Source organism: Syngnathus leptorhynchus, chromosome 22 (assembly GCF_054491065.1).
Source record: "Syngnathus leptorhynchus isolate UIUO chromosome 22, UIUO_Slep, whole genome shotgun sequence".
Classification (NCBI taxonomy): Eukaryota; Metazoa; Chordata; class Actinopteri; order Syngnathiformes; family Syngnathidae; genus Syngnathus; species Syngnathus leptorhynchus.
This window is the reverse complement of record NC_141216.1, coordinates 3,095,867-3,112,832: the sequence shown is the minus strand read 5'-3', so window position 1 is coordinate 3,112,832 and position 16,966 is coordinate 3,095,867. Positions and strand designations below refer to the sequence as shown.

General features: G+C 44.0%; 3 protein-coding genes across 6 annotated transcripts; all 3 read left to right on the top strand.

Annotated features, from left to right (window-relative positions):
- The first annotated feature begins 1,312 nt into the window (after positions 1-1,312).
- Positions 1,313-5,525, top strand: LOC147039337 (sodium-dependent neutral amino acid transporter B(0)AT2-like). The gene is made up of 12 exons (XM_085904437.1): positions 1,313-1,466; positions 2,108-2,288; positions 2,371-2,528; positions 2,623-2,743; positions 2,815-2,990; positions 3,094-3,204; positions 3,277-3,518; positions 3,601-3,784; positions 3,862-4,063; positions 4,136-4,295; positions 4,365-4,527; positions 4,717-5,525. Exons 1-12 carry the CDS (start codon positions 1,446-1,448, stop codon positions 4,960-4,962), a joined length of 1,965 nt encoding a protein of 654 aa, XP_085760563.1. The 5' UTR covers positions 1,313-1,445; the 3' UTR covers positions 4,963-5,525.
- On the top strand, positions 5,476-6,586 carry LOC147039336 (uncharacterized). Of its 3 annotated transcripts, none has more exons than XM_085904467.1 (4): positions 5,476-5,750; positions 5,864-5,964; positions 6,105-6,254; positions 6,342-6,586. In XM_085904467.1, exons 1-4 carry the CDS (start codon positions 5,476-5,478, stop codon positions 6,575-6,577), a joined length of 762 nt encoding a protein of 253 aa, XP_085760593.1. In that variant the 3' UTR covers positions 6,578-6,586. The 3 variants fall into 3 exon arrangements, with proteins under 3 accessions (XP_085760593.1, XP_085760595.1, XP_085760596.1); XM_085904469.1 differs by having other exon boundaries at positions 5,600-5,750; positions 5,818-5,964; XM_085904470.1 differs by having other exon boundaries at positions 5,687-5,964.
- Positions 6,587-7,060: 474 nt separating this feature from the next.
- Positions 7,061-15,392, top strand: LOC147039335 (vesicular glutamate transporter 1-like). Of its 2 annotated transcripts, none has more exons than XM_085904439.1 (14): positions 7,061-7,140; positions 7,208-7,356; positions 8,836-9,088; positions 9,162-9,280; positions 9,348-9,462; positions 9,571-9,658; positions 9,779-9,865; positions 9,956-10,092; positions 10,164-10,313; positions 10,456-10,588; positions 10,942-11,052; positions 11,117-11,244; positions 11,314-11,383; positions 11,566-15,391. In XM_085904439.1, exons 2-14 carry the CDS (start codon positions 7,295-7,297, stop codon positions 11,832-11,834), a joined length of 1,722 nt encoding a protein of 573 aa, XP_085760565.1. In that variant the 5' UTR covers positions 7,061-7,140; positions 7,208-7,294; the 3' UTR covers positions 11,835-15,391. The 2 variants fall into 2 exon arrangements, with proteins under 2 accessions (XP_085760565.1, XP_085760566.1); XM_085904440.1 differs by lacking the exon at positions 7,061-7,140 and having other exon boundaries at positions 7,215-7,356; positions 11,566-11,849; positions 12,338-15,392.
- The last annotated feature ends 1,574 nt before the right edge of the window (positions 15,393-16,966 follow it).

Here is a 16,966-nt window from a genome sequence, read left to right as displayed (position 1 = left end):
TTGCTTAATGATCTCTCACGGCACATTTTTTTTTGTCCTTTGATTGGTTGCCCAGAGTAAAACCTGTCTAGCAAAACACGTCCGAGGTAGCGAATGCACAATCCTGAGGGACATTTGCATTCTAATTTAGCAAATGAATTAATTACAAAACGGAAAGTTTCCGGAGACATGTTTGCATTCTGCTTGAATATGGTGTGATGCATTAGATGACCTCAGCTGTCCATTTCGGTTCTTCCATCCACTGTCTTGGATGGAAAGAATAATAATTTATAGTACATTAGATTTGTATTGCGCTTTTTCTATGCAAGTTGTTTAGTAATTGTCACTTTTCACAACGAGCCCCCATTATGGACCAATGAAGGAGATAGGCGGAGTTGGCTCAAGTAGCGGCAAAAGAAGCATCAACTTTTGTTTTTAAGGACATTTACCCGCAAATTCTTTCAACGAATAAGGTATTTAAAACCTGTTAACACTTTGAGAATACTTCATGGCACTTTGCGTACACCATGCGGTGCGTTTTTGCCATTGCCTTCATGTTTTTGTGCGCTGTTTTGACTTTAAAGTGGCATACGTGGCAGCGTGTGTGACGATGTAGACAGTGCGCTCCGTAAAATTCACTATTGCGTCACATACCAACCTGTCAATGTCAAGAAAAATCGATTCTTTAATATGAATAAGATCAATAGCATTTCTCAATCCCTCTGATCGGACGTGGTGTAATAGAAGCTTATTATTGCGTCAGTTTACGTCTTAGTGTATTTAACCCTAAGAAAAGTAGCAGACAAAAAGGATTGGATTGTTTTAAAAACTGACGAATTTCAAACGATGTTACAGGGAACTTTCCTTTACGTTACTTAGTAAAAAAAAAAAAAAAAGTGATGACGTTTTGGAATCGTAGAAAATGTGTTGTCAACGTGAAATACTTTTTTGTGATCTTGTTTTGACACATGCGTTCTTTTTTTTTTTTTTTTTTTTTTTAAAAACAAACAAAACAGAACATTTTTTCTCCCCTCCGATACATGCGTTCATGTGATTAATTTGTTTACCCACTCACGTAATATAATATTCTAATGTTGTGCATTGTGCTGCCTTCAAAATCACGTAGATTTGAGCTTTCGGTTTGAGGTAACTTAATTGCTACCAGGTTTAAGTAGCAATTAGAAAGTCATTGCCGTTTGGACAGGGAACTACTATAGGTCACGACCTTTCAGATCCCTTTTTTGTTTCTTTTTTTGTTTCACCGTTTATGACGATTTCTCTTAGCAAGCCAATATCTGTGAACGCAGCACGTGGGCGAGGACTTTAATGTGAGTTGTGTTGCCTTCAGGGCCCAAACGTGCGTAGGATTCTAGGCAAAAACACTTTGTGTTAGCTTTCAACAACGTATAATCAAACTAATTGCTATAAGTATAGTTAAACAGAGAAATCGGAAGCCTTTGAGGTGGATGACTATCAAATACTTTCAGGTAAACGAGCCTTTCTTCCGCGTATTATAACGAAAATCCCGACAGTTTAAAATGCCAGTGAACGCGGCACGTAGACGAGGTCTACATGCGGTTAGCTCGTTTAGAAAAATGCGGTAGTCGTTCTACGCTAGTGGTTTACATTTTTATACAGTATAAAATCTCAACAGTGTTTTATTTTATTCTTGTTATAGCGGTCTATTCAGTATATAATTTCACAGACGTCGGTGTCTTTTCTATCGAGCTCGAAACTGTAGCCACGTACGTTCTCGTCAAGATTTCTATCGTCAGTATTTTCCACATTTCTACTCCTGGACTTATTCGTAAACTACATTACAGACTGCTCAGGTTAGTTTTGATACATTTTATAACCGTAGCGGGGGAATTGACGTTTTGTTTTTGTTTTGTATTGTTCGTAAGATGCTTAGATAATAAATACCGCCAAATGACCTCAGTCGTACAATAGTAATTTTTTTTTTAACTTCGTCACATTATAAAGTGGACAAAAACGACTTTTATCTAATAACTTGGAAGCATATAATCACCACAAGTATTTTCTGTCTTAAAATATGTCAAATGTTTGACAGCAATTACCACCTAAATGTTTACTTTGATAATTATGGTGTTTCTTCTTGTTTTCATAGATGGAGAAACACCTCTCTGAGGTGGAGACCAGCTTCCAAGAAGAGAATCCAGATGTTTCCGAGCCTGACGCCCGAGCAGGCTGGAACAGTAAAATTGAGTACTTTCTGGCCCAAGTAGGATTCAGCGTTGGGCTTGGCAATGTCTGGAGGTTTCCATATTTGTGCCATCAAAATGGAGGGGGTGAGAATATATACATTTTTCAAAGTCATTTTATTATTTAGAAATATTGACTTTTTTTTTTTTTGTCGTCATATGTCCACAGGATCTTTTTTGTTGCTCTACGTGCTGATGATGCTTCTTGTGGGTATTCCCTTGTTCTTCCTGGAGCTGGCTGCCGGTCAGGCCATCAGACAGGGAAGCATCGGTGTATGGAAGTCAATCTCGCCCAGGCTTGTGGGAATTGGCTACTCCAGCTGTGTGGTCAGTTCAGAACGTTCACCTCAAAGTTGATACACGGAGAAACGTAATGTCTCATGCCAAATTTGTCCACTGATAAACAATTGTGTTCTCTCAGGTATGCTTCTTTGTGGCGCTCTACTATAACGTAATCCTGGCATGGAGCATTTTCTACCTTGGCAACTCCTTTCAGTCACCTTTACCTTGGACGTCGTGTCCAGAGGAGGTCAACACAACAGGTAGATGCAGTTCTCATGTCTGATGATAGTTGAGAAAAAGAAACATCCTCATCATCTTGTTGTCTTTTCAGATAGTGAATGTCAGACCAACTCCACCACGTCCTACTTCTGGTACCGCAAAGCGCTAAACATCACAGACAGCATCAATGACGTGGGCTCCTTCAACCCGTACATTGTGGGCTGTCTGCTGGCCGCCTGGGTCATTGTTTGCTTGGGAATGTTCAAGGGGATCAAGAGCTCCGTCAAGGTCCTTTTAACACTTCAAAAAAGCAAACCACTGGAATTTTCTGCACGTCAACGTGCTTTTGTGATGTCGTTGGTCTAAATCTTGTTGCTTTGAAACTTCTTAGGTGATGTACTTCTCCTCCATCTTTCCCTACGTGGTGCTGTTCTGCTTCCTGGTGAGAGGTCTTCTCCTTGAAGGGGCCTTGGATGGAATCACCTACATGTTCTACCCCAAGGTAACGGCAGATCTCGATCAAGATTTCTTTTGTTCAACATTGTCACCTAAATGCGGTCATTGGCACTTCCAGTTGGCCATCTGGGGAGACATGCAGGTGTGGCGACAGGCGGCCACGCAGGTCTTCTTTGCTCTGGGCCTGGGTTTCGGTTCCATTATCGCTTACTCTTCCTACAATCCCCGAAACAACAACTGCCACCGTGACGCCTACACCGTGTCTTTCATCAACTTCTTCACGTCGGTGCTGGCCACCCTGGTGGTGTTTGCCGTGCTCGGCTTCCGTGCCAATAAGATCACCGCGGAGTGCGTGGTGAGGTACGTTGGACTCGAAACAAAATACGTAAAAGTTCTGTGTTTACATTTTTGGTTCAGTTTGTTTATTTTTCTCTTTCCTCAGTAACCTGAAGCTGCTGTTGGCGCAGGCCCAAAACGGACTCGTGGACCAAAACATGTTGCCAAGCTTCAACCACTCGGACCTCGGCTCTTTGGGCTTGCAAGCGTACCGCGATTGGTTCAAACAACACGGAAGCCACATCCCGGGCAACTTAACTGATTGTAACCCGGAAAAGGAGATGGAGAAGGTGCAGTTTTTGACCTTCAATGCCATGATTGGTTTTAGTCTCCCAATGCGTAAAATGACCAATGTGTGTGTTTTCAGGGGGTGCAGGGGACCGGCCTGGTTTTCATCGTCTTCACAGAGGCCATGTCGCTGTTGCCCGGCAGCCCCTTCTGGTCTGCGCTATTCTTCCTCATGCTGCTCAACTTGGGCCTCAGCACCATGTTCGGCACCATGGAAGGCATCCTGGCGCCGCTCACCGACCGCTTCAAGATTCTGGCAAACAACAAGACCAAACTCACAGGTGAAGTAGCGCTTCGCCTCCTCCCGTCGTCAGAAACGCACGTTGATATCATCTCGACCGTTTGCCGTTTAGTTTTGAGCTGCCTCGTCGGCTTCCTGATCGGCCTGCTCTTCACTCAGCGTTCCGGGAACTACTTTGTCATGATGTTTGACGATTACTCGGCCACCTTGCCGCTCATCATCGTGGTGGTGTTTGAGAATTTCAGCGTGTCTTGGCTGTACGGAGCGGACAGGTGAGGAAAAATGCGGCAAAAGTCATCTTTACGTCTTATATTTTTTTTTCTTCCCCCCTTTCTTCAAAGGTTTCTGGACGACATTGAGGAAATGCTGGGTTGGCGTCCCTCTGTGGTCTACAAGTATCTGTGGAAGTACATTTGTCAGCTGGCCATGTTGACACTGCTGGCGGCCACGTGCATTCGCATGTTCATCAAAACGCCAACTTACATGGTGTGGAATAAAGAGACGGTACGCAGCATCACACTGATTTCCTCTTGATATCAATTCGGTCAAACAATCATGGCTGGTAAGGATTCTCGTCGACGTTCTCCAAAAGCTTCCAAATGATCCTAAGCCATTTGGGTTACAAAATGAGGCTTACTAAATATGAGGTGTAAAGCCTTTGCCGTTGATTTTTATATTTTTTTCATCTCCCAGACTTCCGAGATTGCCGTGCCCTACCCAGGCTGGGCTCTGGCCGTCTTAGCCTCGCTGATCATCTTTGCAATGCTACCCGTGCCGGTGGGCTTCTTCTACACGCTTCACCGGGACAGGAAGGCAAGACAGCCTCGCTCTGGCATGGTAACACTCAACGAGTACAGAGTTATTAGCACCAAGTGTGAAACCCCACTGAACGACATGACCGACGTCGGCCCGTGGCACCGCGAGCCGGGTTCGAACTGATCCCCGCTTATTCGCAATCTTGTATCACGACAACGGGGACCGACCCAAAGGTAACATTTGGATGTTATATTGTTATGACACGAAATGGTTGATATTGCGGTACTACATTTCTGAGCCTAAATTTCAGGATCTATATGGGAACTCAAATAATGTGAGCTCTTCAGTCGTTGGCGAGATCAACCTGTCCGCTGAGACCTTTTAGGAATTTTTGCTCGTATCCGTCAAGTCGGTTTCATTCCACAGGTCAGACACCAGCAGACAAATTCCAATGGCGTATTGAATTTTTGTAGGTTTGTAATATTTTCTACGTCTGTTTTGCCTTGGTATTGTTTGGAAGGTGTTTGTTTGGTGTACAGGTGAGAAAGTTGTGAACAAAAGTGATTTATTGATGCCAGTATAGAAATGGCAAGTGCCTTTTTCCAGGGAAAAAAAAAAAAAGTGCCATGTACAGTTTAAACATTTCCTGTGAATTTTCAAAGATGTACAGAAAATAGCCTTTTATGTAACATTGTTATGAAAACATTTTTCTCATTAAAGTGGTTCTTTGAACTGTTTTATAACAATTTTGTGTTCTTCCAAACCTGCATCGTTTTTTTTAAGGAAGACACAAAATGGTATCTGCTTTTAAACTGCTTCCATGCTTGTTTGTGTGCTTGTTGTGTGGGAAACCAACCCGTGTGCGTGTGTCCCATGTGGAAATGCTTGTGTCTTGGGAGCTCGGTTGTCTTGGATGCGCTTTGCCTCGCCAAGTCAGATAGGACGACGACCGAAACCTCCTCCCACCTCAGGTAGGCACAATCCTCACCATTGAAAGGGCTTGCTTGTCAGTGCACCTCTAGCCGATCTCCATGGCAGACCTTTTTTCGCTTTTCCTGCTGCTGCTACCTGCCGTGAGCTGCAGCCTCCACACCCACCAGGACCCGCCGGCACTCCCTCCGCCGGCTCACATCCTGGCCGCGCTAAGGAACCAAGAGGCCGGCCATGTCGACCCAAAACTAACACGTGAGTCCAGAATGTCCAGATGGCATTTTCAGGTGTTTTGGTGTCGAATTTATTTGTCATCTCAAATGTCGGGAGTGAAATTAGGACCAAGGAAACAAGTATTTATACAGTACTTGTCCCTCCCTCAAACCACTGATAAGATGGCCATGTAGACCAAGACAACAGCAAAGTAGGCATCTTCATTGTGGCGGCAGCTGGAACGTGCACCTTCATGGCTGTTGTGTACTGCATCTACAGCAAGTTCTACAGCAAACAACCTTACCTACACACCCAACTTGAAGAAGACTCAGGTATCATGTCAATGACATCTGGTAAATTCAGTTAATGTTTCAAATTTCTACAGTAGATTTAAAAAAAAAAAAAAAAAACTTGTCTAGATCCGACGGGCTCGCCTTCGATGTATTTCCAAGCCGCCGGTGAGGCGGACCTGCGGGGCGGAACCGGCTATGGTTCCCTTTCGGCCACGCCCTCTGTCATCTCTGTCCCACCTTATCTGTCCCCGCCTCCTTCCTCCATGCCTTTTCCTCCCCTCTTTCCCTCTTCCTCCTCTCGTTCTTCCTCGCGCTCCCTCAGAACCATCTCGGCCAAAGACCTGCAACAGAGTTGTATCTGAATAGCGAGTATACTCTCAGGAGGTGCATGTTGTGAACATTTTTTGTGTATTTGTAGTACAAATAAACAAGATTCCATAGCAAATGATCATTTCCACATTTTAATGGTTATTCATTGCTCTCAGTATTACCAAATGACAATTAGGATTTTTTTTACGCAATGCAAAATGTGTTTTCATTTACAATGCACAATGCCTGATGTTTTTTCTCACATTTCTTCCCACCCCACCCAGTGCTTTCTCGCTTCACATTTGTTTTCTCTCCTTCCATTCATGGTGCGCCGCCTCATGGCGTGTGTGTGAGTGTGTGTGTGTGGGGAGGAAGAGGGGGGGGGGAGATCTATACCTGGGACTCACTCTAGCGGTCCCACTCACTCGGGGAGATTAGGCTGCGGTAATCTGGACTCAGGCGAGAGACAGCCTTCAGCCATGACTTCCGTCCCAAGTTGCCTCCTGTGGGCATCCCACCTCCCCAGAACGTAATCATTTCTTTTGATTTTCTATCTTCACAAAACTGAGGACAACACAATGTTTTTGAAATCAATTTGACTCCAAGGCAGCTAGAGGTGGGTGCTTCAGCTGCATTCAAAGTTTTTTTGTTTTTTTTTAAACTAATTTCTTTTTTTGTTGAAGTTTGGATGTGTTAGCGGGATCCAAGAAGCGTGCGCACCAGCACAGGACTAAGCTGTTGGGAAGCGCGCACGGGCTGGACGAGTGAGGATGGAGATCCGGCCGGACAGGTTTAAGGCTGTGGCTGCCAAAACTCTGGGCAAAATATATGGGTAGGTACCAAGAAAAAAGTCTTTACACATATTTATACACACATAATGTCCACACATTGATATGAATTATAAACAATAAAACAACCGCAGAAAAACATTGACAATATTTCAAAATTTCCACAGGGAAAATGAGATCATGTTTTCTTGAGTCTCTATTACGGGGCTGCTCAATGTCAAGTATAGCACACGGGAAACCGCCATCAATAATTAATGACTTAGCAGTCATGCAATAGCTTAAAAGAGTGAACAATAATCAAATTTAAAAATGGTTTGGACAGCTCCATCCTTCTCTACTCATGGAATGGACACCAACCACAACAAGTCAAGACGCTCTGGCTATTATTAGCTGCTTGAAATCAAGCGGAGACTAACTTGTGATACTTTCCCCCCCAAAAAAATCTGTCCACCTACTTAAAGCAGAGTGTGAGTACTTTTTCCGCTTCTGATCCAATATCGGAACATGGCCGAACATAGCTGAGTGTTTCCACTGAGTTGTTGATGGACTTCCCTTTTCTTTCTTTCTGTGCGGGATTTGATCTAGTGTCTAAACACTTAAATCCTATCCAGAAATAGCCTCTCTCTTCTTCAAGCTGTCGAGCCACGTAAATCCCCCCGCGGGGCCCGTACACCTTGCCCCGCCCCGGTATAACTCGTCACGGTGTACCTAAACCCTTCCCCTAGCAGGCCTCGAGATTAGGTCAGTGGACACTTGGTCCTGCGGTCCACGTGCCGCCGCTCTCGCTTTCGTGCGTAACGCGCTCCCAGCTGCACGCCACACCCGGATGAAGGAAGCAAGGTTGGGTCTTAAGTCAACGTAGGCCTGATTAGACAAAGTACTCACACTTTCACAAGTCGAGAATTTTAAATTCCTCAGTTTTGAATCATGAACTTAAATACCCCCCTTTTTTTATTTTTATTTTTTAAAGAAGCTTGCTAACATGATAAATTACACACACAAAAAAATCTAATGATTAGGACTGAGGGAGGAAAGTTCCTTGACTAGTCAAATGATTTTATTATTATTATTTTTAAATAAATCACAAATACAGTATTGTATCATTCATGCAAGCGTGTGACAAGCGTCCAAAGCGTGTCCTCATAGGAGAGCAACAAGCTCAGGTAAAGTAACCTGCAAGGATTACAGCGGATTGTCTTTAATTCATGGTAAAGCCAAAGCGCCATAGTGGGGGAAAAAAAAAAGAAAACAAAAAACTGTACATATGAAATAAACAGCTGGACGTTGTAAAGCTTTGTGTGTCAGCGATGTTGGGGAAAAAAAATAAAGATGGAAATAAGGAAAAAAAAAAAAAAAATGATAAAAATAGTCCAAGGCTTTCAGAGATATTAATAATTCATACTTGAGAAAATCTATTAATACTTGACTGCAAGAATATGCGTTTGAACCTCTTGGCTTTGTGCTTTTGCATGTCACTCCTTTCAACAAGGACATTTTATTAGATATACTTTTTTTGTTCACAGGGCTCTGGAAAAGAAGCAGGAGAACGGCGAGACCATCGAGCTGTCGGCCGAGGGTCGGCCGGAGCTGGTGGAAGAGAAGGAGCTGCCGGTGGTGGATTGCACGTGCTTCGGCCTGCCCCGCCGCTACATCATCGCCATCCTCTCCGGCATCGGCTTCTGCATCTCCTTCGGCATCCGTTGCAACCTGGGCGTGGCCATCGTCAGCATGGTCAACAGCCACACCGTCTACAGGGACGACAAGGAGATCATCGTGGTGAGCAGGGCCAGGAGATGCCATCTAAACACCATGCGGCGGCCTTGTAAGTAACCCCCCGTGTCTTTTACAGAAAGCGCAGTTCGATTGGGATCCGGAGACGGTCGGAATGATCCACGGCTCCTTCTTCTGGGGTTACATCGTGACGCAAATTCCCGGAGGGTTCATCTGTCAAAAGTTTGCCGCTAACAGGTTAGCTAGCCCCGCCACGGCATTTCTCGGAAGGACTTTGCCTTGCTAGCTTTTCTTCTTTTTTCAGGGTGTTTGGATTTGCCATTGTGGCCACTTCTTTCCTCAACATGCTCATCCCATCGGCAGCTCGCATGCACTTTGGCTGCGTCATCATCGTCCGGGTGTTTCAAGGCCTTGTGGAGGTGACGGGCTCTTTTCTACCTGTCGACCGGCAGTCAACCAATCCTGCCTTCTCTTTACGCCCGCCATCTATCACCATACAAAATCTGTCTTTGGTTGTCATCCACCAGGGGGTGTCCTACCCGGCCTGTCACGGCATTTGGGCCAAATGGGCGCCTCCACTCGAAAGAAGTCGCCTGGCTACGACAGCCTTTTGTGGTACACCTCATTCATTGTCCTGTTTAGATAAGATGGCGCCCAAGCCTCGGCCAATAGGAAAGTAGTCATTTGTGTTAAGGAAATGTATTTTGACTGATTAACCAATTTTCTATTTGTAAGGTTCTTATGCGGGTGCCGTGATTGCTATGCCATTGGCTGGAATCCTGGTCCAGTACTCAGGATGGTCTTCAGTCTTCTATGTCTACGGTAAGCCAGTCCATTGAGTCAACATCTTTTTTTTTTTTCAAGATCAATCAAATCTCCACACTTTGTTGTTTTTGACCTTCTGCCTGCCAGGAAGTTTTGGTATCATGTGGTACTGCTTCTGGTTCATGGTGTCTTATGAAAGTCCCGCCGCCCATCCCACCATCACAGAGGAGGAGAGGAAATACATCGAGGAGAGCATCGGCGAGTCGGCTCAACATTCGGTGTCGGTGAGTATATCTTAACGTTCTTCTCCTCGTGCTCGTCAGCCGACGGATGATGGGCTTGCGCTGTGCTCCAGAAATTCAACACACCCTGGAGGGCCTTTTTCACGTCCATGCCCGTGTACGCCATCATTGTGGCAAACTTCTGCAGGAGCTGGACCTTCTATTTGCTCCTCATCAGCCAGCCCGCCTACTTTGAGGAGGTGTTTGGCTTTGAGATTAGCAAGGTGAGCCCTTGATGGGAAAAGATTCACTTGAGCACAAAGTCTGAGTACTTTGGCCGCCTTTGGTGATTTCTTTGTGTGTGTGTGTGTGTGTGTGTGTGTGTGTGTGTGTGTGTGTGTGTGTGTGTGTGTGTGGTCAATGCAGGTGGGAATAGTGTCAGCTCTTCCCCACCTGGTCATGACCATTATTGTGCCAATCGGAGGCCAGCTCGCCGACTACCTGCGTTGCAACCACATCATGACCACGACCAATGTCAGAAAACTCATGAACTGTGGCGGTAAGGAAAGCAAACCAACTGTAGTTTGTCTTTTTTTTTTTTTTGACGTGGGAGGGACTATTTAGGTATATTTGTCAGCGTTATAGTAATTTTCAAAACTTTTATTGTCCAACACCTTGTTGGCTTTTGGACAAATGTTTTGCCAAGAGCACAGAAATATACTGCAATTGTTTATTCGCGCTATGGAAGTGTGCTGAGAGCAGCGTGACTCGGTATGTGTTATTTTTAAACAGCGGAAGGAATCAATAGTGTGGTGAAATGGAGAACATTGGCATTGTGCATACAGTTCAGTGCGCAGGAAACTTGAGGTCATTACCAACAATGATATAGACCTTTTTTTTTTTTTCTTGCAGGCTTTGGCATGGAGGCCACGCTGCTGCTGGTGGTGGGCTTCTCACACACCAAGGGTGTGGCTATCTCCTTCTTGGTTCTGGCCGTGGGATTTTCAGGATTTGCAATATCAGGTAAAGTCACCCAAAAATCAAATAAAAGCAACTGATTCAATTTTATTTTTTTTAATTGGTCCAGGATTCAATGTTAACCACTTGGACATTGCTCCACGCTATGCCAGCATCCTCATGGGCATCTCCAATGGGGTGGGCACGCTGTCCGGTATGGTTTGCCCGCTCATAGTCGGTGCCATGACGAAACATAAGGTAATTGTCGTTGATTTGTCAGACTTTGCACCAAGATTTCTTCTCAAGCTCTTTTCCTTTTACTTGTAGACGCGGGAAGAGTGGCAAGGTGTGTTTCTCATCGCCTCTCTTGTTCATTACGGAGGCGTTATATTTTATGGTATGTGCCTTCGACACCTCGTTCCTTCCGATCGTCACATTCTATAATTAGGTTGAAGTACAGATACTTAAAAAACAAGTCAGGGGTTCGATTTTGCCGCTGATAATCTTCTTTAATTTTGTTGCCCCTCGGTCAGATTTTTTTTTTTCCCCCATTGTAATTATTTTTATCGTGTCTCCAAGGCCTCTTTGCATCCGGAGAGAAGCAAGCCTGGGCCGAGCCGGAGCAGCTCAACGACGAAAAGTGCGGCATCCTGGACGAGGACGAGTTGGCCAACGAGACCGAGGAGCTTTACCGTACGAGCGGCGGCTACGGCGCCACCGACCAGGGGGCCGACCCCAACGGGGGTTCCGGAGGTGGCTGGGTGTCGGATTGGGACAAAACGGAGGAGTATGTGCAGCCGGCCGGAAGCAACAATTACCTTTACGGCGGAGATGAGGAGCTGACATAAAGAGGAAGCGTGCTGGTAATGTTTACAGCAACTACATCATCTTCACTTGGTGGCAGGCGGAACTTTCAAACGGTCTCTTCCACGTGGTTGAGGCAAACTGCACGGTGGACATTAGTCAATGTACGATGTGTGTTTACGTGTGGTTGCATCGTGTCTTAGGCCTTAGGAGGCCTGTGTTTTATTTCTTGTAGACATTTCGAACTCAACAAACGGGAGGTGTGTTTTATTTGTATGCCTCAAGCGATACAAAAAAAAAAGTTAATATAATAAAGGGGATCCATTTGCCTCCATGTGCACAATTTTAAGACATCTTGTGCCAATATAGCGACATTTAATCATATAACCTGTTTGACATTTTGGATTTGTAGGTCTGAGTGCACTATTAAAAGTTAGTTTTTACCATTTTGCGCTTCATTTGTTTTCTTTTAAGTTTAGTGTAGTATTTATTGCAATATATAATTAGAAGTGACCCTCTCATTTTTCATCTTTCCGCTTCTTTTCAGGTGTGGCCGGAATATGGGCTGGGTTTTATCTGCCCTCGAGACAGCAAACTGATCGACAAACTGAAGTGCAAGGACATGGATATGCGAGGGGGGGGGGGGTGTAGATTTTGATGGCACTTACGCTGCGGCTCAGCGTCTCACCTTACCTTACTGTCTTGCTCTGGGTAGCAAAATCAATGGGATTATCCTGCACATCCATCTGGCAGGAGGAAGTTGACAGTGTTTAATCTGTCAAGTGTAGTTGAACACTCGGCACATCGTTGATGCTGATAATACAAGTATAAAATCATAACATTGACTTAACATGACATCCACTTGATTTCTTTGGAAGTTTGCTTCCCCTGTATTTATGAATAATAAATCAAATCCTGTGCTCAATTGCAGGTTCTTCTTATGGCCAGCAGAGGTCAGCATCGTACTAACGGTACCTTGGTATGTTCCAGATTCCCAGCCCACTCTGATTGGCCGATTGAACCAGAAAGTGCCACGATGGAGTGTTCCCAATCAGAAGAAAGGCTGCAGTTAAGTCAAACTTTTGAAATAAAACAAATACAAGAGTATTATTTTAAAGGAAACTATAATTAAAATGTGATATACGTTCCTTAAAAATACTCTTGTCACATCGATTGGGCATGTTTTGCTTTTTAATCGGGAGGGGTCATTACATGAGGCTGAGAACAAATTGTATGTGTAATCAACCCAAAGAATAAGTAGTCCATTAAAAGAGAAAAGCCACTAGTGCATTTATGAAGGGTCAGCCCAGAGATGTTCTGCTGCCCTTAAGAGGCCGCATATTGCAGGTTCCACGTTCTCACAAGTGTACTTTGGGACCAGTTAATGTATTTTCTGCAGCTTCCCTTTACCGCTATGGCTGTCTATCTAGCGTTGAGAAGCTCTAAAAGCCGGCGTTAAGTAATCATAAGGGTGGCTTTCATCCGGCTTCTTAAAAATATGCCTGGCTGATAATGCCCTTGAAATAAAATCAGACGTGGAGGATGATTAGAACCTGTTCTATCACTTTGAAAAAAAAAAAAAAGCAAATTATAACATGAACATTTGCTTACTTAATGTTAAACATTGTCAAAGGGCTAGCCAATCGAATCCATAATTAGAACAAACCACTAATAAGAAAAAAAAACCTAAAACTTTGAGTCGATGGGGGAAAAACCAGCCGGAGAAATGATCAGAAGGAAAACACACCAAATGCTTGTGTTTGATTGATCCAGTGATGCGTAATAAATAATGAGTATGATGGCGGGGCATCAGTACAGAGAGGAGAGAAAGAGAGCGCCAGCCAGCACTATACTGGGCCAATGAAGAGGTGAAAGTGTGTGTGTGCGTGTGAATCGGAGTGTGTGTGAGGGAGAGTGAAAAAGAGACAGACTGCACAATCTAGTAGCTCAGGCTGCTTGCTTCACGCCGATGCACATTTACTCACCGGAAGGCTTGAAATAAGAAATAAGTGCTCTCAAAAATATTCATGTTGTCCCTCAATTAATCAAGTGGATATATATATTTTTTTAATTTCTTTTTTTGTTTTTTGTTTTGGCTTTGCTGTCAAGGCAATCTTTGTGGATACGACCTGAACTACGGCACAAGCAAAGTGAAAGGTATTTCTTTACGTCTCATTTATGTTTTGAAGTGATGTCAAATGTAATCAAGCGTGACTTGTGATATATATATATTTTATTTTTTATTTTTTGCTGAGAGTAAGTCGCTAGAACATGTGACCGAGCGGGAGGGAGAACGAGTCCTCTAGGGGCCAATTCAGATTTTATTATGTAGGTGGGCACCGCAAGTAAATTGGGACAGAGACTTGAAAGAAAAGTCTTTGGTTATTGCGCGTCGTACGCAGCGAGACTAATGAATGCATTGGTCTTTTCATGCTGGCTTGAAAAACGACACATTTTTGTGGTTGACTACAATGTGATGATAATCGATGACATCATTGACATTTTGCCAACCTTTTTGGCACCACCAACTGGTTTTCACATCGGCATAATTCAAATAAATAAATAAACATAAACGATTCCAAATTTAGCTACTGGGAAAACTACCGAAAAGTTCTGCGTTTTGCCGAGCGACCTTTTAAAATTCCAGCTTTATCGTTATATGATTTCAAACTTCCCAATGACCCTTGGACGACTTTATACTTTGTTTTTTCCCACTGCGGCCTAATAACAAATAAACATACATGCATGCATAGGCAGAAAAGTGTAACATGAGTGCTGCGTCTCTGTATTGTACAATCTAATTGACTTTGCAAAGCCTGGAATGCACAACAAGCAAAATTGGCTTCAAAAGCATTTTTCTTTTTTTTTTTTTTATCGCAGAAGCTCTTCTCTGGGGATTTAGTCGGAAAGAAAAGAAGAAAAGAAATCCAAACAAATGGGGCAATTTAGAGTGCAGTGCCCACTGAGATTAATAGCCTCCTCAAACACACACAGCAATTGATCAAAATAGAAGGAAGGGGACGGCCGAGAATGCGAGTTGAGTGATTATATGTAACGTTTGTGCCTAATGCTAAAAGACAATGAGATTGTCACACAATTGTGCAGAAGATTAAAAAGCTGGAAGACGCGGAAGAGAGCAATAGGTTGAAAAAAGTAAAAACTCTTTAGAACATCTTAGTACCGTCTTTCTGTAAGAAAAAAATATCTCCACAGCGCCACCTATGTGGTATCGCAATGCTGCGGGCAAACGAATATTTCCAGTGACAGCTAACTGCTGTGGAACAGTCTGGTCCTATTAGTGGCAACCTGCAGCCCCGTCGAGAAGAAATGCAAATTAAAAAAAATATATATATATAAAAGAAAAATCACGCCGCCATGCTCCCCACACTGGCTCTCACTGAGGGATTAAAGTAGGCTACAGCTGGGTGGAGCGACAAAGAAGCACTATCAGAGGAAAACAGAAAAAAGCTTGGTGCTTTAAACACAAGAATTATCCTCCAGTATCATTTTTAATGAACTATTAAGCGCCTCCTTGTTGCGCTCATTAAGAGCAAAGGAGGCGCTCGCTGTTTCTGCCTCGTCCATTGCGTACGGCTTCACTTCCCAGAGGGGTGTGTGTGTGAGGGGGGGCGGGGGGGGACGCTCCGTCAGCCATAAAAACGGCAAACTGCACATCCACTGTTAAATTGAGGCAGACAGGCTTTACTTTTTACTGACTGGACTTCTTATTTCAGGCTGGAACACCAGAAAAGAAAAAGCAAATTGAATTAAAAGAAAGACCTCCGCGTGAGCATTTATCCTCAAGCTGTGGCTTGCAGCAGCTCCTTGCCAGATGGTGTCATTTTCTTTTAACTGCATTGGTAAAAACAGTCATAAAAAAACAACATACTAATATTTCTTCATTTTTATAAATTCATTATCTTATCTGCGCAAACAATTTTTTTGAATTTCAATCGAAGCTTTACAAGCAATCCAGGGTTGCCATGGCAATAGCAGAGACACTATACGCTTCATGTGTACCGTATGTGGCGTTAAAGATTTTCTACCAGTCGTACAAATATTGAAAGAAACGATAATACTGTGTTAGCACAGTTGTGATATGTGTTAGTGGCCGCATCCGGTCCAGTGTCTGGCTTTCATGTTACTTTCAGCCTGTGTTACCATGGCGACCTGCTTCCTCAACATGTGAGGCGCCGTATGTAGAAGCAGAGCGAGCGACCTCATTGTTTATTCACACTTGTCTTGATTCGCTTTAACGGCAACTTTTAGGTGTGGAAAAATTCCAAGTTTGCCAAATGCTGCTGTCAATTGAAAGCGACGCTGATAAAGGTTTCCTTGCATTTCATGACGAGACGTGACACGCTAGGTGTGCGGACCGTAATGGAGCCTGACAGTCACTGTGGCGCAGTCCTCGGTCTGGAGGCCGCCGTGTCTAACAACTCGTATTAGCATCTCGCTGATTGTTGTCACTCTGGCTTACGTTTTTGTGAGTAGGCAGGCCAGGTAAGTCAATCTGTCACTGCGACGTTTGATTTGTGGCTGTTTTAAATCGACTGCTTTTAAGGCTTTCGTCGATTCAGGGGGGGGAAAAAAAAAGAAAAAAAAAAAAAAAAGACATTTTCACGGAAGCCAAAACTCAGTCAAATATAAAAACCCTTTTACGACGCCATCTTGTGGCAGTTTGATATAGCGGAGACTCATTTGACCCATTCATCATTCCGATTTGGATCACACAAATATAACCAAAACGTTGGGGCAAATAGTAAACAGGATCTCAACCCTCAATCGTGATCCACATCGAGGTCTCCCCAGCAGATTCAGCCAAGTTTAGCCCAAACGAGGCCCTCGGCGCCCCATCCTGCTGACCCAATTATATCCAGTCTGAAGGGAAAGACGGCCAGCCAAGCTTGCACTTACTGGCCTGCCATACACTGCCTTTTTTTTTTTTTAAAGACAAGACAGATGCGTATGAGCCTTCTGTCTCTCATATGCACGTAGCTACTAGCTGAGTATCACTTGGCAGGTGAGCCTTTTTGCCTAAAAATAACTGTCCTTGCCAAGGTGAGGATGTGGAAGACTGAGCTGGAGGGCAACGCATGTTGATTTCCATCAGGACATCCCATCCGGGGCTAACAAATGCAATCATCCGTGTAATTACCACGAAGCAAGATTAGCT

Excerpts from the sequence above, each read along its gene's own strand:
- LOC147039337 (XM_085904437.1), top strand. The coding sequence starts at position 1,446 with ATGACTATCAAATACTTTCAG. Across the intron at positions 1,467-2,107 it reads TGACTATCAAATACTTTCAG|ATGGAGAAACACCTCTCTGA; the intron begins GTAAACGAGCCT and ends TTGTTTTCATAG. Across the intron at positions 3,785-3,861 it reads CGGAAAAGGAGATGGAGAAG|GGGGTGCAGGGGACCGGCCT; the intron begins GTGCAGTTTTTG and ends GTGTGTTTTCAG.
- LOC147039336 (XM_085904467.1), top strand. The coding sequence starts at position 5,476 with ATGAAAACATTTTTCTCATTAAAGTGGTTCTTTGAACTGTTTTATAAC. Across the intron at positions 5,751-5,863 it reads GAAACCTCCTCCCACCTCAG|CCTCCACACCCACCAGGACC; the intron begins GTAGGCACAATC and ends CGTGAGCTGCAG. Across the intron at positions 5,965-6,104 it reads TGTCGACCCAAAACTAACAC|ATGGCCATGTAGACCAAGAC; the intron begins GTGAGTCCAGAA and ends ACCACTGATAAG.
- LOC147039335 (XM_085904440.1), top strand. The coding sequence starts at position 7,295 with ATGGAGATCCGGCCGGACAGGTTTAAGGCTGTGGCTGCCAAAACTCTG. Across the intron at positions 9,281-9,347 it reads CAAAAGTTTGCCGCTAACAG|GGTGTTTGGATTTGCCATTG; the intron begins GTTAGCTAGCCC and ends TTCTTTTTTCAG. Across the intron at positions 11,384-11,565 it reads CGGAGGCGTTATATTTTATG|GCCTCTTTGCATCCGGAGAG; the intron begins GTATGTGCCTTC and ends CGTGTCTCCAAG.